This window comes from Geotrypetes seraphini, chromosome 11 (assembly GCF_902459505.1).
Source record: "Geotrypetes seraphini chromosome 11, aGeoSer1.1, whole genome shotgun sequence".
Taxonomy (NCBI): domain Eukaryota; kingdom Metazoa; phylum Chordata; class Amphibia; order Gymnophiona; family Dermophiidae; genus Geotrypetes; species Geotrypetes seraphini.
Window position 1 is genome coordinate 125932339 of NC_047094.1, and position 25074 is coordinate 125957412.

Genomic DNA, 25074 nt, shown 5'->3' on the forward strand with positions numbered 1-25074 from the left:
TGAAAGTAAAAGCAAAGAAAGCTGTTTTTTAAAGTGCAGGTCCATGAATTCGCAGAAACAGCAGTATGAATAGGAAATATCGGTCACGTTGGATGCAACCGCAGATATGCAAAATCACATATCAGGAATACGCAAATAACGAGAACGGACTGTAGTACTTCTATGCTGTTCCCTAAAGTTTTTCAAGGAGGGCTCCTATACTGTTCCCTACAGTGCCTCCTGCTGGTAAAGGTTGGTCTTCAGCAGCTGTGAGCTTTCCCCCAACCAGTACTCCTGCACCAGTCCCTATCTAGCTCCTTCATTGTTTATGTTAACCCAGTTCCCTGAAACCCTTTTCCCAGTTTGAAACTAGATAGAGCAACTTCTCTTCATGTACTGTTGTAACTCCTTTTCTCCTCTCTCTCTCTTTTGTTTCCTTCTCTCCCCTTGGGTAGTCCTTCCAACGGAAGTCACAATTCTGGGCTCTGCCAGCGTTCAAGAGAACAAGAGTATTTCCATGTCCTGTTTCACTGCAGCCAGCAACCCTCCAGTGAAAATCCGCTGGTGGCTGGGCTGGCGAGAGCTCATCACAACCGAAGTGGCCATTACAGATGTAAGTACCGGACATGCATGAGCCCAGTGGCGTAGCGAGGGTGAGAGGCGCCCAGTGCAATGACACTCCTTTCCTGTCCTCTTCTCTGCCATTCGTGCTCCTTCCCTGCCCCCCACCACATACACTCCTTCCCCGTACCTCTTTAACTTCCCTGGTGCCAGCAGCACCATGAGCTTGCTGCCTGCGCTGGCATTGGCTCTCCCTTTGATGTCACTTCCTAGGTACAGAGCCCAGAAGTGATGTCAGAGGAAGAGCCGATGCTGGCGTGAGCAGCAGATTGGAGTTACTGCTCGTGCCAGTGAAAAGCTAGATGTACAGTGGGGGGGGGGGGAGGGGGAATGAAGTGAAGGCGCACACAGCGGGGGGAGGAGGGGGAAGGAGGGATGCCAGTACCTCAACCAAGATGGCGCCTGATGCGGACTGCTTCCCCTTACTACGCCACTGCATGGGCTATCACCTCAGTCAAACTAAGCCCTGGTAGAGATTTGCTGGGGGGGGGGGGTGAGATAGAAGTCTCCATTACAGAGCAGGCCAGAGATGACAGAAAAATACAGCATGTACAGAACAAAAAATCCATGGAGTCACTAGAAACAATATGTGACCATGTACTAGGGTTAAATGAAAAGTAATGACTCCTTAATTTTTGTTTGAATGAAGATATTGTAAGAATAAAAAGCAAAAAATGCTGAAACTTGCTCGTTTTTTTATATAAATTTACTTTCTATATATAGTTGCTACCATTCACTACACATTGTTGCCAATGAAGGTCAAGTTTTTGAAAGCTACCACAAAAGAATTATACATCTTGTCTCTTCAACCAGTTACTCATAGTCCTTTCCAAGTCTTCATTTAAATCGAAGAGATGCTCCTGAAGATATTCCTTCAATTATTGAAAAAAGATGGAAATAGCATAGTGCTAAGTCTAGGCTTTATGGCAGATGGGATTAGACTTTGAGACCCATCTTCACAATTGCCTCTGTGGTGTTTTATGCTGTGTGAGGCCTGGTGTTCTATGCTGTGTGAGGCCTGGTGTTCTCATATTCTTTCTTGTGCTTCCAAACTCTTCTCAATCGTTCTTTCAAAATTTTCAAGGTTGCAGGGTAATGCTTTGAATGATCTTCTGATTATACCTTACAGGTTTTTCAACCTTTCTAGTGGGGAAACTTGTGGGGTTATTTATTTAAAACATTTGCATTCTGCTTTTAGCCAAAGTGGCTCACAATTAACATACACAATCTTAGAGTACACAAAAAATCTTAAAATTCACGTCACAGTCAAGAGCAAAAGGAGACAGAGGTCTAAATGTAAACATAACATCCTCACTCTAATAAATGTCATCCACTTCATTTTTGATCACACAAATCAGTCCTTCCTGGTCCACAATCCTATATAATAAAACCCTAGAGCGCGCATGTGCTCTTGAAAAATCGTGATCCCTGGCACCGTGTTTTCTGATCCGTGGCCGCGTTCCATTTTAGAACGCGGCCAGGGATCACTCTGGCCACTCCCCTCCTTACTCACCAATCCGAAGCAAGCTCCTCACCAACAGGAAGCAAGCACCTCACCTCCCGCCCTCGCTCACCGCTGCTGCTGCCGCTGATCCTTCTCTTCAGGGCATCCTGTGATCGTGGCTGCTTTGGCGGGCCTCGCGGGCCGCTTTCCGGCCTCGGTGGCACATTCCCTCTGACGCACGGGATCGCGTCGGGAGGGAGCGTGCTTCCGGGTTGGGGAGCGGCCTGTGAGGTTCACTGGGGTCGGCCACCACGATCACGGCCTGGAGCAGGCCAGAAGACGCCGGGATGCAGGGAGGGTAAGCAGGGGAATCAATACAGGGGGCCAGAGGGAGAGGGAAAGGGGGCTGCTTTGGGGGGAGTGGTGTGCTGAGGGAGACAGAAGGGGCCATGGAGAGACAGGGAGAGGGAAAGGGGGCTGCTTTGGGGGAGGTGTGTGCTGGGGGGAGACAGAAGGGGCCCTGGAGAGATAGGGAGAGGGAAAGGGGGCTTCTTTGGGGGGAGAGGTGTGCTGGGGACAGACAGTTTTGCACTGGGGGAAGACAGAAGGGGCCATGGAGAGACAGTTAAGGAGAGGGAAAGGGGGCTGCTTTTGGGGGTAGGGGTGTGCTTAGGGCAAACAGCTTTGCTCTGGGGGGAAGACAGAAGAGGGCCATGGAGAGACAGTTAGGGAGAGGGAAAGGGGGCTGCTTTGGGGGGAGGGGTGTGCTGGAGGCAGACAGCTTTGCTCGGGGGGGGGGGAGACAGAAGGAGAGAGAGATAAAGAAACACAGACAGACAGACACACATATATTCTAGCACCCGTTAATGTAACGGGCTTAACGACTAGTCTTTACATATTTTGGCCCAGCAACACACAGTCATCACTTGCATTTAGTGGTGAGCGTCAATTGAAGGGACTCCTTCAACAATCAGAAATTCTGTCACAGCATGTTGCTTAAATTGCACTGTCAACTGTTCAGCAAGTTGGAAATAGGAATAATAAACACTGTTTGAAATGTCTGTATACAAATGCCAGAAGCCTAAGAAAAAAAATGGGAGCATATATAGCACTAAATGAAAAGATAGATATAATAGGCATCTCTGAGACCTGGTGAATGGAAGATAACCAGTGGGACACTGTTATAGCAAGGTACAAATTGTATCGCAATGATAGAATGGACCAAATTGGTGGAGGGGTAGCATTATGAGGGTCTGCTGAAGAGAGCCCAACAAACAAAATTGTAGCAGTCTCCATCGAGGGCTATTCACTTAGTCCAGTGATTTCCGAGAACGAAAAAATGAAAAATCTCTGGACTAAGAGGCTGATTCTACAAATGGGAGTCCCGATTGTAGGTGTCCAACAGCCATCTGGCAGCCAATAGGGACGTGCATTTTTAGAAAAAACTCAGGCAAAGAAGAATACCTACACTGTAGGCATTTGTCGTGGGTCAAGGGAGATGCATAGGGACACTTAAGCTTGCCCAAAGTGGGGCATAGGTGTGGTTTCGCCCGGAAGTGGTCTTAGTCACGTTTAAGCATCATTACGCATCTCCCTAGAGCCATAACAGATTTTATTTTTTAAAATTTCTATACCGTTTTATATCAAAGTGGTTTAAAAGTAGATGCATCTGGCTGAGCTGATCGCAGCACGGTAATCCCCTATGATTGGATGCCTCCTGCCTGACACCCTCTCCTCCCCCCCTGAGATCGACAGGAGGGATGCCAACTCTTTCCTGCCTCACCCCCCCAGAAGCCCCCCCACATCCAAGATTGGCAGGAAAGATGCCCACTTTCTCCTGCTATCAGGCCTCCTCAAACCCCTGATACCCCAAACACCCCGACACCCTCCCATAGGAGTGGCCTTAGGTATCTGGGTCAATCAGGGCATTAGGCCCTTCCTCGGTGCGAAGGGGAAAGCCTGCCATTTTGGAAGAGGCAGGCATGCTGGCAGGAAGGAGTAGGCATCCCTCTTGCCTGTCTTCTGCTACAAGTATAGGGGGATATTGGTGTCGGGGTGTGGTGTTAGGAAATTTGGGGTGTCAGGGGTTCGGGGTGGTGTGTTGGGGTGGTGTGTCGGAGGAGACCCGAAGCAGAAGGGAGTTGGCATCCCTCCTGATGATCTCAGATGTGTGTTTGTGTATGTAGGGTGTTGGGGGTGTCAGGCAGGAGAGAGTGAGCATTCCTCCTGCCGATAGTTGGGGGATGATTGTCAAGGGTCTTCTGCCACAGCTGATCAAGGCAGGGCTATTTTCATCTCCAATCATCTGAGCCAGCAGGATTCCCCAAAGCCACAGTTTCAGGGAGTCTTGCTGGTTCCGCTGATTGGGGATTCCCGTGCCACGATCACCTGATATCAAGGGATCCCTCAGCAAAGATAGGTAGCTGGGCCTATTTTTGCAATCAGGCAGAGGGATTCTCTAACCGGGGCCGGTTGATATGGATACTGGTTAGAGAATTGGGGGGGATAATTCGTGTATTCTTTAAGATAGACACGATTCTGCATAGGAAGCTGGTGCGTGATTGACACATGATTCTCAGCCACTTCTTAGGTGGCCGCTGGGACAGGCATCCTATTCAGATTCAGGCCCTACGTGTATAGGCCTTGATGGAGACTGCCCCAGCTTTGTCGGTTGGGCTGAGAACTTTTTAGCAGTCTCTTGTATATGTTCAAGAGGACCTTGAATTGAATAGATAATGTTAAAAGTGCATCTTGTGGCGTGTGTTTTGACTGTGGCTAATGAAAATAATATAAAATTTACAGGAAAAATCATAAATTGTCTATTTTTTTCTTTTAAAACGGGAGTAGTAAAAGCATGCTTTTTGAGCATGTGTATTATAGCCCCCATCGGCAGTGGACGAGATGCCCAATCTCTCCTGAGGCTAACTGATACTGCTCCTTGTAGTGAGAGAGATGCCCAATCTCTCTTGACGCCAACTAATACCCCCTCCCCGGTAGCAGAAGAGATGCCCAATCTCTCCCGCAGCCAATCGATACCCCCAACCCCCCTCATCAGCAGGAGAGATGCCAACACCCTCTCCATGCCTCCGATGACCCCCGCCCTCACCACTTACCTTATTTTCAGATGGATGGCCAGAGGGATGCCTACTCCATCCGGCCAGCTGGCCCGCCTCTTCAAAATGAAGGGCCTTCCTCTCGATGCATCTGGGGAGGGGCCCAGGCACTTATTGGCCCAGATGCATAAGGCCCCACCCATAGGAGGGGCCTTAAACAACCAGGGCCAATCAGAGCCTCAGGCCCCTCCCCGGTGCATCCCAGGATGCACAAGGGAGGGAAAATCTGCCATTTTGAAGAAGGGGGTGTTGCGTGGCAGCAGAAGAGTATGGATATCTCTCCTGCTGCCGAGGGGGGTTGGGGTTGTTGGTTGGCAATGGGAGAGTTTGAGCATCTCTCTTGCTGCTGAAGGGGGTGTTGAGTGTTCTGTTGCTTGGCGGCAGGACAGATTGGGCATCTCTCTTGCTGTCGGGTAGAGGGTTACTTGCGGCTCAATTTTTTGTTGATTTTTTTTTTTAAGCCTTTATTCTGTGCATGTGCCCATTGCTATTACCAGCGATGGGCACATACAAATTTAGCAAATCTTTGCTACTCTCCGCCAACCTCATTTGCATAAGCATTTTTTGGAGAATGACTCGCTTTTTTAAAATCGCTACTATAACAGCTGCGACAGTGGCCTGTCGGTTATTAACGCCACTTTTAGAGAATCTAGTCCTCAATGTGAGAGAATGCAAAGTGATGCATTGAGGAAAGAAGAACCCAAACTATAGCCATGTGATGCAAGGTACCACATTAGGAGTCATTGCCCAGGAAAAGGATCTAGTGTCATTGTTGATGATATTGTATGTTGTAACCCTCTGCTCCAGGGCTGCCATCAGGGCAGTACTACCAGTCCTGCATTCAGGGGCCCGGAGCTGACAGGGGGCCCGGGCTCCCCCAGGGAGTGTTCTAAGGCAGGGGCGCCAGTAGCTTGACAAGGCAAAGTGAGTCGATCACCCAGGACTCACTTTGTCTTGGCGATCTAATCTATCGGGCTGATCAGTCTTCCTCTCCCCGACGTCAATTCTGCAGTCGGAGAGGAAGTTCGGGCCAGCCAATCGCTGCCTGGCTGGGCGGAACTTCCTCTCCGACGGCAGAATTGATGTCGGGGAGAGGAATGCTGGTCGGCCCGAAGCAGGGAGAGCATGCGTCGGCGTCAGCTTTGGGGCCTGTTCCCCGATGGCAGCGGCAGTGGCAGTGGCTTGGGGAACGGCAGGGAGAAAGAAAGAAAGGGGGCAGGCAGGGAAACAGAAGGAAAGAAGAGAAACAGAAAAAAAGAAAGGGGGCATGAAGAGAGGAAGAAAAAGTTGGGGGAGGGAATGAGGTGTGGAGGAGAGGAAGCATACATGCTGAAAGAAAGATTGGATGCACAGTCAGAAGAAGAAAGTGCAACCAGAGACTCATGAAATCACCAAAGGTAGGAAAAATAATTTTATTTTAAATTTAGCAAAGTGGAGGCAGTATTACCACAGTTTTCAAAGGAATTTGCCCAAATAACTTAATGGTTAACTGGGTAAATTCCCAGAGATGAAAACTTCCCTTCACTTACTATGCACAGTTCTGAATTTATATCTGCTGTCTATATTTTACAATATGGTCCCCTTTTACTAAACTGCAATAGTGGTTTTTAGCGCAGGGAGCCTATGAGCGTCAAGAGCAGCGCTGGGCATTCAGCGCAGCTCCCTGTGCTAAAAACTGCTATTGTGGTTTAATAAAAAGGATGGAGGGTATATTTGTCTATTTTTGTATGGTTGTTACTGAGGTGACAATGCATAGAGTCATCTGCCTTGACCTCTTTGAAAAAAACCCACAATAGGAATGATAACATTTTCTCAGCGTATAGTATGCTTTGTGTTTTTTAATTTTATTGTTGGTAGATCATTTGACTTGGTCATTTTAAAGTAGCTCACAAGCTCAAAAAGTTTGGGCACCTCTGAGCTAGAGCGTTGAAACTGTGTATTTCTATTTTATCCCCCCTTTTACAAAACTGTGAAGCGTTTTTTAGCGCCAGCCGTGGTGGTAGCAGCTCTGATGCTCAGAATTCTATGAGCGTCAGGGCTGTTACCACTGTGGCTAAAATCCACACTACAGTTTTGTAAAAGGGTGAGGGGTCAGTTTGTGATGACATATTCCATACTAGGCGAAGGTGTTTTCTGTGTTCTGTGTGTTCGAAAGACATGGTTTTCTGTTAGGCTTGACGGTGTAGGATTGATCTGTGCTGGTCTGGCTTGTTTAGTTTTACAATGGGTGTATTGATCTACTGCTCACTGCAATATGTAAGATGCTGCCTTTTCCTAGGTACTCATGTGTGACGTGTGGTTTGTTACTAAAAATCATGTTTTTCTTACAGATGGGGGGGTGCCAAAAAATGATGGGCCCCGGGTGTTACATATGCTACGTACGCCACTGTATGTAAAGATACCAGAAAGCTGGCATAGCAAAAACTTTAAGTAAATTGTTATTCTTCTAAGTTTTGAGTATTTAACCCTCCCACAATCTCACGGGCACTCGTTTCAAGTTTCAAGTTTATTGAGATTTTGATTTAAACGCAATATCAAATATTTTCAATGCGTATAACAAAAATAAATTTGGGGAAATAAATAAAACCATTTGAACAATAAACATACAAATATATCCATATGATTAAAATTACATAAGGAGTACAAGGATAAACTACATTTGTTTAAAAATGCGTTCTCCGCGCCTGCTTATAAATTTGTTGACTGGAAGGATCCAGCAATGTGGCCAGATGCCATTCAGGACAAAGACAGAGAAAGAATTGTGCAATTTGGATTAATGATGGAAGATGATTTAAAGCAAATGGCACAGTCTATGAGTAAAGATCTTGACGGACGTTCTTTTTATGAATATCTCCTCTATGCCAAATCACCCAACGGACGTGAGAAGATTTTAAGGGACTGGCTTAGGTGGAGCATTAGCAGAAAAGTATGTGTGTATTCGGCCCATGGAAGAAGGGGGGCATCGGGGTGGGGGGGGAAGGGGTGCGTGGGGGATTGCTCAGTAAGGGGCCCAGAAATTTCTGATGGCGGCCCTGCTCTGCTCAGTGTGCACTGGCAGCTAAGAAAGCAAATAGAATGTTAGGAATTGTTAGGAAGGGAATGGAATACTGAGAAGAACAATGCAAATGATAAAAGGGATGGGATGATTCCATATAAGAAAAGGCTAAAGAGACTAGGACTCTATAGCTTGGAGAAGAGATGGCTAAGGGGAGATATGATAGAGGTCTATAAATTACTAAGTGGAGTGGATAGATATGAATCACTTGTTTACACTTTCCAAAAATTCAAGAACTAGGGGACACCTAATGAAGCGACTAAAAACATTTATTCACTCAGTGTGTAATTAAACTTGAATTTGTTGCCAGAGTTGGCTTAGCAGGGTTTGAAAAAGGTTTAGATCATTTTCTAAAAGTCCATAAGCCACCACTAAAATGGACCTGGGAAATTCCACTGCTTATTTCTAGGATAAGCAGCATAAAATCAGTTTTATTATTGGGATCTTGCTAGATATTTGCGACTTGGATTGGCCACTGTAGGAAACCGGATACTGGGCCTGATGAACCTTTGGCCAGCAGTGAGTTTGGGAACTCTTATGAGTGCTCACCTGCGATAAACATACACGTACTACGTCTTTGGGAAAAAGCTAAAAACTCATCTTTTCTCCTTGAACCAATAACTTAAACTAAGCAGTCTACCCACCTAACTTTCATTCAATGTTCACGTCCCCTGATTGAGAATCTTATTGTAAACTGCATTGAATCCTAGTCGAAACTTGAGGTATAGAAGAAAAATGTATAGTGTGGTGTGCTTCCATGTCACAAGCAAAACAGCCTCTTCACATAAGACTTCTTCTTGCCATCTGAGGCGAAGGATGAGATTTCAAAGAAAAAGTGAACATATGTAACATGGCAGTGTTGCCATCTGTTGATGAAATATGGAAGTGGAGCCATTAATTTTCATTTAACCCTCATACAAGTTACTTCGTCGCCCTGTGCCTTTGATGTTATCCCAGTTTTGTAATCGAACAATAAGACAAAATATAACACTATACCTCTCACCTAGCCAAGTTATCAATAACTAAGAAATGCATTATGCAGATTGCTAACCTGTCATCTCTTCTACAGGCATCCTACGGAGGGAAGGTGACAATGTCCAATCTGACCCACATAGTCTTGCGAGAGGACAATGGGTTGCCCCTAACCTGTGAGGCCTTCAATGAGGCCATCTTATATACCAAGACATCCTCTGTGACTATCAATGTGCAGTGTGAGGACACCAAGAGGAATATCAAATTTTAATAAAACTTTAATAAAATCTTGGTTCGGTCAGACAATAGGGTAGAGTGAGCCCTCCAGGGTGTAATCTAATCTGGGGGAAAAGAGAAACAGACATGTATAGACAGAGAGGGAGGGAAAAAGGAATCAAAGACAATAAACTGTACTGCGCTGTGCTATATATTACAGAGGGAGAAGATGTATGGAGAGGAGAAATCAGGGACTTGCAATTTAGAAAATGTTTGAAAACAATTCTGTTTGAATGTGTTTATCAGCAATATTTTTAACTGAACATCTCTTTGATGAAATTTGTTTTTATTTTATGTTCTAGTGCAATAGGTGTGTCATTCTGAACAGACAGGTAATATCCCCATGCTTGTGAGCTATGCAGAAGGAATCCACTTCAGCTTTTGAATCTCTCCTTCTTCACTAGAGGGCTCTGCTGCCTCCTTCAGTTTTTCCTTCTGCACACAAACCGGAAGGAGCCTTTCTGATCTGCTCTGTATATTTCTTACTTTATTTTGTCTTTTTCTGTTCTTTTCACAAATTTTTGACGACTTTTGGTGCTCAGGGTTCAGCTCTGCCTGTGTGGAGGAGAAACAGACTGAGGTCTACAGCTGAAAGGCCAATTCCTCTGCCAGTCTACAGAAGCATTTTTGGAGATCAGGGTTCATTCCCCTTGTAGCATTACTCACCTACTGTGTTGCAGGGGTTTGAGCACAGGCTTTCAAGCTCTGTGGGGTTCCGCAGGGTGCCGACTGCATTTCGCTTTCCCCCTTTTGTGTTTACGGGGGTTTGAGGCTCAGTCACATACCAGTCTGACTAGCACCCCAAAGATTCAGTGTTGAAGGAGTGGTCCATTTGAGGCAGTGATATATCCAGCTACCTTTGGAGCTGAGGCAGGCAACAGCACATTACCAGCACAGGTCACAGTGAGTAAGGCTGTTACAGCCTATGAGGAATAGTGTTTTTTTTTTTTTAAGAAACCTTTTTTTAAAGGTTTTTTTTAAGGTTTCTGCCCCTTCCCTTAGGTTTCCCCACCTCTAAAATTCTAAAATCACTGATTTTTTTTATTTTAGTTAAATCTTTTTGGAGTCGTTTTTTAGTGCCAACATGCTGACATGGTGGCCATCTTGTATTTCTCAATTTTTTTTTTCAATGTTCTCCATAACCTTCAATCACTTCATTTTGCTTTGAAACTTTCTGGGATGGAGTCCTCTGGCTCCTTTTACACTCAAATCATGCCAGAATTATGTTGGATGGGTGCCGGAAGAGCACCCTTGTGCCATGTGCCATGCAGCACATGAATTGGAGGCAGGAGTGGTCGGTTTAGCCTGTCCTGTGCTCTCTAGGGCTGAAGAATGGTCAGGGGGGTCTATCATTTAGGAGTAAATCCCTTCCAGATTCCCGGAACAATGGTCCTTCTAAGCACAGGAGTGGAGGCCATGGAGCCCAAGAGATGTAAGCCAAAGTCATCTAAAGGGGACTCTGCGCTGCCTAATACGGCATTTACTCCTGAATTTATGGAGAGCTTATCTGGATGGACAAGATCCCCAGAAGAAATCTGGTAGCTGTAGCATGGCTGTCCCTTAGGCTAAGGCAGGGACTGGCAGATGCCACTGATAAAGGCCCGGCGTACGTCCCCAAATAGGAGGAAGTCCCTGTATCGGTGGGCTTACCCTGCTTACAACAGTCAGAATGGCATGAAACAGGTAAGCTTTCGAAAACAAACAATTTATTTTGCATTCAGGTTTAACTGAGAATTCATAATAAACGGGGTCCTGGAGTACACCCACAATACAAAAACCCAACGTTTCTCCAGCCACCCTGGTCTAGCAAAAAACTCGACTACTCAGTCCATGTCCCAGGTAAGTTCTGGTGATTTTCAAACAACAAACAAATCAAGAATCAAAACATCACCATCATTCAGTTCTTTAGCAAAAAAACAAAAAACATTCCCGCTCAGGCATTGAGAATTCTCTCTCCTCTCAATGCTAGCAAAGAGATCAAGATTGGTGTATCTGCCAATTCGGCAATTTGCCAGAACAAAATTCAACCCTCAAAACCCTACACAAAGATGACAGGCAAATCCAGCCCCCCAATCTCTATAATTCTTGTATACAGTCCAGGCTATAGCAGAGTACTCAAATCATACCCCTGCCTACAGCGGCAGCCATCTTGGGCAAGGAAAAAAACACTCCCAGCCAAGAAACAGACATAAACTCAAAATGTCCATTACTTGGGAAAGTTGAAAATAAAACTTTCCCTTTACTAAGCCTACTATCAGTTCTCATTCATTCAGCTTAGTCCAGAGTCCTGGCTTCAGCTAGAAGTTACAAAGCAAAAAAAACCCTTTTTAATATGTATATATGTAATTTTGTAAACCACATAGTTTTTATGTGTTATATAAATTATTAAATAAATAAATCTTTTTCTTTTTTTCCAAAACCACAAGCAATACTTCCATGGCTTCCACCATAGTTGTTTAGGCATGATTCCCACCTCCATGGCCTCGGACCCATTCTGCCCTGCCAGCTCACTGTCCTCCTCAGGACATACCATGTCAATGTCTTCTGGCAGTTGGGGCTGCAGAGGCTCCTCCAGCCTGGAAGCTTCTCCGTGCTGCCTCACTGACTGTGGTTTCCAGGCATCTAAATCCTGCAGAGCCACACCCAGCCCTGCATGGAGGATGGTCCCTGCTCAGCTCTGACTACCTGTCAGCCTGTTTTGCTAGCATTTTCAAAATGGATGCCCTTAAAGGGGCATAACCCTGTTCTCCCTGCCTGTGCTTTGTGAACTGTAGTGAAGGAAGTATACTGTGACCTGAATTCAGTTGGGGCTCAGCTTGATCTCTATAATTCTGCTTCTGCCCTGCAGAGATACATTGATCAGCCATAACCAGTTTAACAGGGAGGTTTCTGTGTCTCCTAACTGGCACAAGGCTGATATGGGCATCGGGCTTGTGACACAGCGTACCACTCTCTCACTAGTTCACTGTTTGTGACTTATTTATTGTTATTAATTCTGCACAGTTGATTTTGCACACTAGGGACGCCCGATGATGGTGTGCAGGCGGGGTGATTCACCTCCGTCTTTGTAGTGGAAGCGCTGGAGTTTGTTCTCCCGTCGCTAATAACCTCACACTGAGAGCGTCCCTACTCCTCAATTGACATTTGGTATTTGTGTGGTTTGGTCTGTTAGTAGTGATTAGCTGATAGACACACTCATAGAGTCCTTACTGACATCTTTTGCCTTCTTTTTTGTATCTTTTTAAGCACCTTTTGGCAAACGTATAGGAGTTTATAGTTTAGTTTGTTATAATTTCAGAGCAGAAAAAAGTTGTAGTTTGGGAAGTTTCCCTGTACCCCTCCTTCCAATCTGTTTCTATATGGGGCTGTCGCCTGAAGGGGGCAGCAGGGCCCTCTAGTGAAGGAGGAGGGATTCAAAAGCTGGAGTGGATTCCTTCTGCACAGCTCACGAGCATGGGGATATTACCCATCCATCCAGAAAGCTAAACCTATCTAGTAGAAAAGATATTAGCAAAGTAAGAACCTAATCTCTTTTTAATGATGCTCTGTTATATATTTTATGTATGTTTTATTGTACACTGCACAGAATTGTTGGATGAAGCGGGTTATAAATTTTTTAAAATAAATAAGTAAAAAAGGAAGCATAACAACTTAGTAAAGGAAGGAAAGAATAAAGGGTAAATGTTAAGAGGTAGAAGAAAGGAGGGTAGCAGGTCCTCTGACAAGTAGTTTAACTGATGGAGTATTGTTCTCTGTTCCTAGACCCACCTCAAAAAGTGTGGCTTGAGACTCCACCCAGTGATAAGTATTTTCGGGCAGGAACCCCAGTGAAGATGACGTGCTTCTCCAGTGGTGGAAACCCCACCCCTCGACTTACATGGATCAAGGTCAGAAGTTATTCATTCAGAAGTTAATAAGGAGAGGGCTCAGATCTGTATCTTTCTAACATCTTTACCCACAGTAATCATCATTCTTTAGCGTCCCTCCAAACCGGCACAGATGGATGGGATGCCTTTTTTTAGCAGACTTTTCTTCTTTGGTGAGGAACTCTGCCATTTTGGCTGTCTTCTCAGGAGTTCCTGCCTAGATTGGAGAGGCAGGAACAGGTCGGGCAGGCCTCTTCCTCTGTGGGGGAGCATGATTCTGTCCCTCTCGTGGCACAAGAGACTTCCTGGCAGCCGCGAAGGGTGAGTTGGCTGTGGGCGATGGGGATGCTCAGGGTTCCTTAACCACTGCAGACACTGGGGATTACCCATAGTAATTATCATTACTGTCCCATGTATCCCTCCTCATCCCATCTTCTCTCTATAGTAATCTGTCCTGCATATCACTCGTCAAACCATCTCCTATTTACACCCACTGTGATTACCAGTAACCTACCTGTGTATCTCTCCTCACCCCATCTCCTATATAGTTACGGTAATTATTATATGTGTAGTTTGCATGCTTTGTTTTGTGAGCGAGGGGGAAGCAAGGGAAAGAGGCTCAGATTTGTGGAGGAGAGGGATTTCTCTACCATCAGATTGGCATCTTTTAGCTTTCTTCCCCCACCCCCCACTCTATATAATTTCCTCTTCCCAGGCCTGCTGCCTTCTGTTCAGTCGTAGCTGCTACAGTGAGATACAATAACATATTTTCAGACCTTTTTATTTCTTAAAATATTCTTATTGTCTTCATTTATGTTTACTTTTATTACTATTTCGTTTAGCTTTTTTCTCATATTTCAAACTTTAACCTATCAATTCGTTTTCTTTTTCTACACTCCCTTTTCCTTTTGTCTTATTCTTTAGCATTTTCGGCAGGAATCATTTACCTGTGTAACCAACTAGGACCTCTGCCAGCTCAAGTATTTATTTTATTTGTTGGGAGTTGCTGGTGCAGGGAAAGTGTGTTGGGGGGGGGGAGGAGGAGAGAGCAGGGACTTGTGTGCCTACCCACTTTGGGCTCAGGCCCACCCAAAGTACCATGTTTGACTACACCTCTGATGCATGCCCAATTGAACATCCAATAGATAAGGGGGAATAATACTTTTTTGTTTGATTTTTGCTTAGAATGATTCTTTGTCTTAGTTCTCTTTTGGAAAGGGAACTAAGTTGGTACATGGCTCTCCCTAGGATTAGACTGTATCAGTTTGTATTGTTCTAAAATAGACTCTGTTTTACTGCTCATTTCTATGAAAGAATCACACATGTAGTAGGGTCAAACCTGGACTGAATCAGCCTGTTTTCTTGACCTGGAGTCAGGTAGCAACTTTAAGATAGTCTTGTGGCTTTGTAGATCTGAACGATGTTTTGTGTCGTCATTTTCTCTCTTTTTGCTTTCCAGGAGAACAAGGCTCTGAGGGACGGGACCCAAATCACATCTGGGAAGATTGTGTCAAAGGAGATTGTCATCATCACAGCTCCCAATGACAACCTAGCCACATATCGCTGCAATGCCAGCAATGATGCCAAAACTCCAGCACTGACCACGCACACAAAGCTTCATATCCAGTGTGAGTGTGTTATGCCACTCCCCTCTCCTAAAAAAACCCACAAAATATTTGGAAGAAAAACAGGGTTGAAAAATAATTCTTACTGTGATGAAATTTAGGGGAAACAGGTTGTACAGCTTGGGTTGTATTTCTTTCCTTCATTATATCAGCTAGTGATCATTGTGTATTTTTTTTTTTTTTTTTTTTTTTTTTTTTAATTTATTTATTATTTTCAACTTAAATTTCAAGTATTTCACTTGTACAGAAAGCAAGAATAGGATAGATATAAAATACAAAGCAATATAAATCTTAAATTAAACAAATATACTATTTATGCTCAAGTCCACAATTAGGATCCAAGAATTATTGAAAATTGGCGAAATTATCTAAAAAGAAAATTGTAAAAGAAACTGAGAACTATAGCACTGAGATGAGGTCACAATATCCTAAATATAGGGCTCAAAGATTGTTAACATTCAGGCGAGACATAGCCACAAAGTTTGTCAATTGTGATGGTTCAAAAAACACATATTTAAAAGTACGGTGATATACAATACATTTACACGGATGTCTCAAATAAAAGGTTGCTCCCAAAGATAAAACCCCAGGTTTCAATAGAAGAAATTCACGGCGACGCCTTTGCGTCTCCCGTGCCAAATCTGGGAACATTTGTATTTTATAACCAAGAAAGCTTTTTTGTCTATTTTTAAAGAAAAGTTTTAACAACCATGTTTTATCAATTGGCAAAGCTAAAGTAATAATCATGGTGGCTGGTGATGCTAAATCCTTCTCAGATGTTTCTAAGATCTGCGATATATTTGGAAGTTCTTGATCTGAGGGTTTTTCTTTTAGTTGTTGATTTTGTTCTTTATCAGGCAGATAATAAACCCGTGAAAATGGTGGTAATGAATCTTCGGGTATCTCTAAGTTCTCTACTAGATATCTCTTTAGCATTTCTCTAGGTGTTACTAACTCGAGTCTTGGAAAATTAATTAACCTTAAGTTATTACTGCGTGAATTGTTCTCGAGCATTTCAGTCTTCTTCCTTAGGTTAATATTATCTTTAACTAAAGCCTCTTGAACTTGTTTCAATGATACAATTTCTTTTTCCATTTTTTGAACAGATAAATTAGAAATGTTCGTTTCTTTCCTTAAATCCTTCAATTCTTTATCATGTTCCTTAATTTTCCCTTCAATTTGTTGGAGTGTAGGAGTAATTTTTTTAACAAAACCAGCCAATAAGTCCCAGATAGAGTCTAAAGTCACTTCTGCAGGTTTAATCAATTCAATTGAGATTTGTGTAGGTGTAGAGTGCTCACCGTTCTGAAGTCCTTCGGGGGGTTTCTTCAGCCCTTCCCCCTCATGTTGAGATGATATTCCCCCAGATACCTCCATAGGGGCCCTGGAAAAGTGGGCCCCAGTCTCCAAGCTCTCCAGTAACTCTTCCCTTGCCTCTGGAGAGGAGAAAACCAATGAATCCGGGGTTTCCCCGCCCCTGGGAGAGCTGGTCGTCTGGGGTTGCGGGGGCGGTGCCCTAACGTCGGGGCTCAGTGTAGTGTCGGGCCCAGGAACATCCACGTTGGTTTCGCCTCCCTGTGTTGTCAGCGGGCCGCCATCCGACGTCACTGCGACCTCCTGCATGCGCCGCAGTAAATCCTGAATGTTCCCGAGACCCGGGGCTCCAGGACGCCGCGAGGCAGAAGCGGCACTCCGGCCCCGTCTCTTCGGCATCGCGGTAAGTAATTACCGTTAAGAAAATTGAAAAAAGCACAGTCCTGGGACACGCAGCTCAGCGCGTCCTGTCTCAAATCGCCATCTTGGATCTCCTCTGATCATTGTGTATTTAAAGGCGCACTGAGCAGGAAAAACAGTCTAGGATACTGAATCCATGGCCTTATGCCAGTTTACCATTACAGTAAGCTGGATTTTTCTCTAGAATATTAACATAAGAACATAAGCAGTGCCTCTGCTGGGTCAGACCAGAGGTCCATCATGCCCAGCAGTCCACTCATACGGTGGCCCATCAGGTCCAGGACCTGTATAGTAATCCTCTATCTATACCCTTCTATCCCCTTTTCCTTCAGGAAATTATCTAATCCCTTCTTGAACCCCTTCTTGAACTCTGTCCTATTACACCCTCTGGAAGCGCATTCCAGATGTCAACCACCCTTTGGGTGAAGAAGAACTTCCTAGCATTGGTTCTGAATCTGTCCCCTCTTAATTTTTCTGAATGCCCTCTTGTTCTTGTAGTTTTCGAACGTTTGAAGAATCTGTCCCTCTCCACTTTCTCCATGCCCTTCATGATCTGTAAGTCTTTATCATGTCCCCTCTAAGTCTCTGCTTCTCCAGGGAAAAGAGCCCCAGTTTCTCTAATCTTTCAGCATATGAAAGGTTTTCAATGCCTTTTATCAATCGTGTCGCTCTTTTCTGAACCCTCTCGAGTATCGCCATATCCTTCTTAAGGTGCGGTGACCAATATTGGATGCAGTACTCCAGATGCGGGCGCACCGATACAACAGCAGGATAACTTCTTTCGTGCTGGTTGTAATACCTTTCTTGATATTACCCAGCATTCTATTCGCCTTCTTAGAGGCCGCTGCGCACTGTGCCGATGGCTTCATTGTGTTGTCCACTATTACCCCCAAGTCTTTTTCTTGGGTACTTTCACCCATTATAATGCATAATAACCAATCTGGTTTCAGGTCGGGTTTCAGCACTGAAACAGTTATGGCCTCGCTATTAAATTATCTACATTCCCTCTTCAGTCAAGGCACAAGCGCTATGATTTTGCAGTTGGACCTGAGCTGTGCTTTTGACTTAGTAGACCATACCATCTTACTGAATTGCCTGGAATCCATCGACATTGCAGGAAATGTCCTACTGGGTGTGTAAGGATGACACCCTCTCTTATAGCTGGGACAACACTTGCGGGGTGTTGCAGGGTTCCCCTCTATCCCCTATGCTGTTTAATGTGTATCTTATTTCATTGGGTAATTTGCTGCAAAGTCTAAAACTCAACTTCTACATTTATGCAGATGACATCACTGTAGTCATACCGTTAACCCATTTGTCACCTGATTTTATTAACGCCTTAGCAAACATTATAAATCAGATTGAGCGTTGGATGTCTGCCTTCAAATTAAAATTAAATACTGAAAAAACCAAATTCTTTCTAGCAACACCTAACAATAAAATAAAATAAACTAAAACTTTGTGATTTGTTGAGACCAAATTTATGTTGCAATTGTGAAAACTCAAGCAGCTTACCATTAGGCGGGGTTCCCTGAATGGAAAACTCTTAATAATCAATATAGTTTGGAATTCTTATGCTTTCAGGTAGATTTCATGGGGCACCAGGCCGCACAGTGGTATAAATTAATATCTGGATTTGTGAATAAAAAACCAAAAACTGGTCTTCGGGACATTTGGAGCATTGAGATTAAGCATCAAATTAATGCGTCTCAATGGCCACAAATTTGGTCTTGGAGGATGAGATGTACAGTGTCTGCATCTATGAGACAAACTTGGTTCTTTCTTTTGCATAGAGTTTTTTGGACCCCTGTTCGTTTACAAAAACTAGATAGCGCTAAATCTAATAGATGTTGGCACTGTCATCTTGAGGCTGGGACATTAGATCACCTTTTATTCTATTGTCCATTTATATTAGTATTTTGGAAATCAATTTGGCCTCAAATCAATAGGATGTTAGAGAATCCGGTAGCCTTGACATATGATACTATTTTATTTGGCATGTCAATGAGAGCGAAGAGTCAGATTTCTTCAAATAATAACAAACTTATTTATATTGACTGGAGTTGCTATTCAACAGATTACATTCAATTGGAAAAATCATAGCAGATTAAATTACAGTTTCTGGTGGAATTCTGTGTATCGTATATATAAAATGGAGCACACAATAGCAACACAAAGAGGATATTTTGGTAAATTTCAGAAGATTTGGTGACCATTAACAGATTTTTGTAATGAGTAAAAACATTTTCCCAAAGTAAGATATTTGACAAGGAGGGTTGTGGGTGGGTAATAAATATTAAATCATATAATGTATAAGAGTATTTAACTGTTTTTGATGTATTGGGAATGGAACTTTTGTAAGGGGAGGGAGGGGTTGGGAGGTTTTTCTAACTTGATATCAATTGTTTAGATACTAGGAATAGTTCATAAAATTCAAAATATTATAGAATATAGGTATTGGCTGAAAAGTTATATTTTTAATGATATATGAAAGTTAATCAAGTGTATATTTATAAGTTCGAATGATTTTTCTTATACACTTGTTGTAATGTGTAAAAATGAATAAAGAATTAAAAAAAAAAAAAGAAACTACGATTAACGTGAATGGGCAGGAATATAATATTGAACACCATCAAAAAAAATTTTGACGAACCTTCTTTCCGCTTGCTGGTGCAATCATCCATTCTGAGCCTCTTAGATTACTGCAATATTATCTATTTGGGAGCTTATAAAAAAATACTCAAAAAACTGAGACTGATTCAGAATATTGCGGTTCGCCTTATCAGAGACGCAGCAGAGCAAATCAGGGCAGTAGAAGGGCCCGAAGCAGCGTGTGAAGACTGCTGCACACGCTGCTGGAATCGCCAGGTTTGTAGTCGGGACCGCGGGAAGGGAAGGGGGGGGGGGCGGCAAAGGACTTGGGTCCCGGGCAGCGGGGTCAGCGCAAGAGCCGGGGCGGAAAGTTGCTGGGCTCCTCGGGTCTGTCGCGGAGGTTGGGCCGGGCTTCAAGGTAAAATAACATTATTCGCCGATGACGCCAAACTAAGTAATGTAGTGGGCAAATGCACAACAGATGAAGATTCAATGCCCGACAACATGATGCACGACCTACTCCTACTGGAGCGATGGTCTAGGACATGGCAACTCAACTTCAATGCCAAAAAATGCAAAGTTATGCACCTGGGCAGCCAAAATCCATGCAAGTCTTATACCCTTAATGGCGAGATCCTAGCAAAAACGGTAGCAGAACGAGACTTGGGGGTAATCGTCAGTGAGGACATGAAGTCTGCCAATCAAGTGGAGCAGGCTTCATCTAAGGCAAGACAAATCATGGGCTGCATACGAAGGGGTTTCGTCAGTCGTAAGGCGGAAGTCATTATGCCATTGTATAGATCCATGGTGAGGCCCCACCTGGAATACTGTGTGCAATTCTGGAGGCCGCATTATCGCAAGGATGTGCTGAGACTGGAGTCGGTGCAGAGAATGGCCACCCGGATAGTCTCGGGACTCAAGGATCTTCCATACGAAGAACGGCTTGACAAATGACAGCTATACTCGCTCGAGGAGCGCAGAAAGAGGGGAGACATGATCGAGACGTTCAAGTATCTTACGGGCCGCATCGAGGCGGAGGAAGATATCTTCTTTTTCAAGGGTCCCACGACAACAAGAGGGCATCCGTGGAAAATCAGGGGCGGGAAACTACGAGGTGACACCAGGAAATTCTTTTTCACTGAAAGAGTGGTTGATCGCTGGAATAGTCTTCCACTACAGGTGATTGAGGCCAGCAGCGTGCCTGATTTTAAGGCCAAATGGGATCGGCACATGGGATCTATTCACAGGGCAAAGGTAGGGGAGGGACATTAGGGTGGGCAGACTAGATGGGCCGTGGCCCTTATCTGCCGTCTATTTCTATGTTTCTATGTTTCTCGGTTCGTCCCGGGGAGGGGCGGGGGCAGGAGGCGCTCTTTGTGCCCTAGCCCTTCGGAGGGTGCGTGTGAGTAGCCGGAAGGCCTAGGCGGTGACAGGGGCTGCAGCAGCCATCTCCGAGTAACACCAACTCTCGCTTCTCCTTTTCTGTCACTCCCGGACCGCTGCCCCTTGCCCTCTGACGACTATGGTACACTTTTATTTTCCCCCTCTGTGGCTGCCTCTAAATAATAATAATAATAATAACTTTATATTTCTATACCGCCATAGTCAGGCGACTTCTAGGCGGTTCACATTAGAAGAAGGCTGGACAGTTAGCGAATGATAAGGAGCCTAAAATAGAAAAGTTACATAAACAAGTTACATATTAATTTAAGTTCCCTGGGTAAAGAATTCATGAAAAAATGGAGCTTCCTGAGAGATTGAATAGTGATTACGGGGGGGGGGTTGTTTTCGTTTAAGGGAGGTCTGTTTTAGTCAATGAATTTGTCGAATAGGGCGGTTTTTATTGCTTTTCGGAATGCATTGTAAGTCAGATTGGGTTCATTTATGCAGTTTCATAACCAGACTTGTTGTCTATTCGCTTGGAACATGAAGGTTCTATCCAGGAAGGATTTGTATCTGCAGCCTGAGATCTTTGGGTAGGCAAAGATGTTTTTGTTTCTGGTTGTTCGTGTGGGGTTGTGCAGAATGAAGTGAGTTTGCAGGTAGGAAGGTGCTAGGCCCCAGACTTGTTTAAAACAGATACAAGCACCTTCGCATACGTAGTAAGCGCACATGCGCACTCTTGCCGGCACATCCCGACAGATCAGATCTCAGGGAACACGCGGTGAGAGTGCGCCTGCGCGCTTAGCGTTTTATTATTATAGATTGTATGTATTCTCATGTTGTGAACCGCTTTGAACTTCTGGTATAGCGATATACAAAAAAAATAAAATTATAAAAAAAAATTAAAATTATATTACCAACCCTCTCATCGTATAGCTGTACTTCGGGTTTCTGTTTCCTACAGGCAAGACTTTACATTTCTCTACATTAAACTTCATCTGCCATCTCTCGCCCACTCTTCTAGTTTGTTCAGATCCCTTTCTAAATCTTCACAGTCCTCTTTAGTCCTAACTCCACTAAATAGTTTGGTGTCGTCTGCAAATTTTATTACTTCGCACTTCATCCCTGTTTCTAGATCATTTATAAATACATTGAACAGCAGCGGTCCGAGTACCGACCACTGCAGAACACCACTCATGACCCTCCTCCAGTCCGAGTAGTGGCCCTTGAGCAACTTTGACCTCATATTTCCCAAATGTGATATTCAGCAGTATACAGATTTACTAGAAACAGGTGAAGGAAGGTTTCTAAGATCCAGCACGTACGAGATAGGATATATTTGGTAATAGTAAGCATAAAGCTCCTACCTCAGTTCCAATAATTGTTTTCTTCACTCACAGTCCCAGCAGTCCATGTGAAGATCAGTACCACAGCAGACGATATCCGACGTGGACAGTCCATCACACTGAACTGTGCCACAGGAAGCAGTAACCCCTACTCCACAGTGTCCTGGCTGAAAGATGGAGAAAAGTAAGATATAATTGAGCCCTGGGATTTCATCAATGAAGTCACTTTCTCAGCAAACTTACTTCCTGTACATGGCACTGCCACTCTCCAACCATCCTCATGGCCTGTATTATTATTACTTTCATTAATTTCTAGACAGATACTCAGTTAGAAAGAATTTATACACATAGACAGATCACACTGAAAATATTTTTATGGTCATGTTATTAATAGATGAAACACAGAAAAGCCAATATGCCTGATTCAATGCTATTTAGCTGACCAGAAATGGCTCCTGGAAGGCTAAATAGCACTAAGTTGGCTAACTGTTAATATTCAACGGGAGACAGCTGGCTATCTTCCACTAAATATTCTGCTCAGCCAGTGGCGTACCAAGGGGGGAGCAGGGGGTGGGAGATCTGCACCAGGTGCACGCCTTGGGGGGAGGTGGGGTGCACAGCTGGCCAGTTCCAGGTCCTCCTGCCCTACTGTGCAACTGGACCTGCACCTCAGCACTTCCTTCCTTTCCCCCGGTCCCCGCCGCTGCAGTCTTACCTAAGGTGAACTGGACTGTCCCCTTTTTAGATCGACTGTCCTGTTGTCCCTACGTACAGCTTCGGGATGCCAAAATGTCCCGTTTTCAAGGATAGTGTCCCGAAGCTGTCCATGGGGACAACGGGACAGGCAATCACTTCCCCTCCCTCTAGCGCCAAAGCCTGTCCCCCCGGACTGGCCCCCGCTGCTGCCGCCTACTACCGTTTCAAACCCCCCCTCCCGATTTTGAAGGCGACGTTGGACCGGCACGCTTAGCTGTCCTGTTCTCACTTCCTCTAATGCTGGCCCTGCAGCTCTGGACTTCCCCACACCTGCTCCCCCCCAGACTGCTATTATTTTAAATGTTATGGCAGCTGCGGCACTGTATCCATCAGAGGAGACTTCTAACCTCGGCCTGCCCCAGAACTCTTCCTGCAATAACGACTTCCTGTTCCCATCTAGGCGGGTAGCTGTTGCAGGAAGAGTTCCGGGGCAGGCCGAGGTTAGAAGTATCCTCTGATGGATACAGCGCCGCGACTGCCATAACATTTAAAATAATAGCGATCCGGGGGGTGGGGAGGGGGGGGGAGTGTGGAGCAGGTGTGGGGAAGTCCGGAGTTGCAGGGCCAGAGTTAGAGGGAATAAGAGCTGATGGTGCCGCAGGGTCCCGTGGGGTGGGGGGGGGAAGGGAGGAAGAAAGAAGAGTAACCGAAGCATCGGCAATTTGGGGGGATCAGGTGTGGGGAAGTCTAGAGCTGGAGGGGAGAGTGTTGCTGTACCCAGCTGGAGGGAGAAGGAAGATGAGGGAGGGAATGAAAGGAGATGCCAGGGCTTGGAGGGAAGGAGGAAGGTATGCCAGACTAAGGGAAAAGGAAGGGGGAGATGTCAGAGCATGGAGGGGGAGGGAAAGATGGAAGAAAAGGAAAGGAGAGATGCCAGAGAATCAGGGAAGGGAAGATACCAGACTGTTGGGTACGAAGGAAAGAAGGGAGAAGAGAGAGATGCCATAGTATAGGGGATGGGGTGGTGACAGAGAGAAAAAAATGGAGAGGTGGCTGAACTGAAATCAATCATGTTCAAAGGAGAGAAGAGGCATAGGATAGATAATTATGAAAGGAGCATAGAAAGAAGGAAGATGTCATATGGAAGAGAGAGAGAGAGAGAGAGAGAAGGCAGACATTGGAAGGAAAGGGCAGAGAGGGCAGTGACTGGAAGGGGCGAGACAGAAGATGAACAGTAGATGGAAGGGGTAAAGAGAAGGACAGACACTGAATGGAAGTGTGAAGGAGAGGGGGAGCAGATGCTGGAAGAAAGTGGGGAGGAGAAAGAAAAAAGGGCACATGCTGGATTGAGGGACGAGGATAGAGTTAGATACTGGAAGGGGTGAGGGAAAGAGGTGGCAAGCTATAGGTAGACACAGTGAAAGAGGGAAATTGAGGACTGAATAATAAAAAAGAATTTAGACAGAGACAGAAAATAAATTGAGAAGGAAGACCAGGGAAGAACGGGAGGAAGAGAACGGAGAGAGAGATGCCAGAGCAGGGGGGAAGGTGAGGAGACAGATACCAGACCTAGGAGGAGGAAAAGAGGAAGGAGACAGATGCTGGATCTGAGGGGAAAAAAGGAGGAGATATGCTAAAATCTGCTGGGAAGGAGGAAAGAAGGAGAGAAAGAGGCAGAGAAAGGGGGGGGGGTGTTGTAAGCAGATTAGAAAGACTACAGAGAGAAAGGCCTGGATGAAAGGGAAAAGATAGGAAATGATGCAGGACTATGGGAGGTTCAGACAGAGAGGGAGGGAGAGAGAGGAAGACCTGGAACAACGGTACAAAGCAGAACTGATACTGGATCTGGGGAGGGTAATAAAGGGAAAAGAGAGAGAGACCTGGACCCAAAGGGGATGGGGCTGGATTGTGAAAGAAATGTTGGATGCAAAAATAAAGAAAGATTGGATGCACAGTCAGAAGGAAGTGCAACCAAGAGACTCATGAAATCACCAGACAACAAAGGTAGGAATAAGAGCTGATGGTGCCGCAGGGTCCCGTGGGGTGGGGGGGGAAGGGAGGAAGAAAGAAGAGTAACCGAAGCATCGGCAATTTGGGGGGGATCAGGTGTGGGGAAGTCTAGAGCTGGAGGGGAGAGTGTTGCTGTACCCAGCTGGAGGGAGAAGGAAGATGAGGGAGGGAATGAAAGGAGATGCCAGGGCTTGGAGGGAAGGAGGAAGGTATGCCAGACTAAGGGAAAAGGAAGGGGGAGATGTCAGAGCATGGAGGGGGAGGGAAAGATGGAAGAAAAGGAAAGGAGAGATGCCCAAAATAAATCACAAAAAATTGCACCCTCCAAAATACAGGGCAAAAAAGTCACCTTTCTTTACAAA

At 44.9% G+C, this 25074-nt stretch overlaps 1 protein-coding gene across 5 annotated transcripts in view; it reads left to right on the forward strand.

The window, feature by feature from the left end:
* Window positions 1-25074, forward strand: part of NPHS1 (NPHS1 adhesion molecule, nephrin) — a 164167-nt gene that overhangs the window by 43327 nt on the left and 95766 nt on the right. For all 5 annotated transcript variants that reach the window (XR_004536509.1, XR_004536510.1, XM_033914958.1 and 2 more), the window contains 5 exons: window positions 435-592; window positions 9282-9423; window positions 13223-13347; window positions 14786-14954; window positions 22061-22190. Coding sequence is in view for 3 of the 5 variants with exons in the window: in XM_033914958.1 (XP_033770849.1) it covers window positions 435-592; window positions 9282-9423; window positions 13223-13347; window positions 14786-14954; window positions 22061-22190 (724 nt within the window). In the remaining 2 variants the exon portion in view is untranslated. The remainder of the gene's footprint in view (window positions 1-434; window positions 593-9281; window positions 9424-13222; window positions 13348-14785; window positions 14955-22060; window positions 22191-25074) is intronic.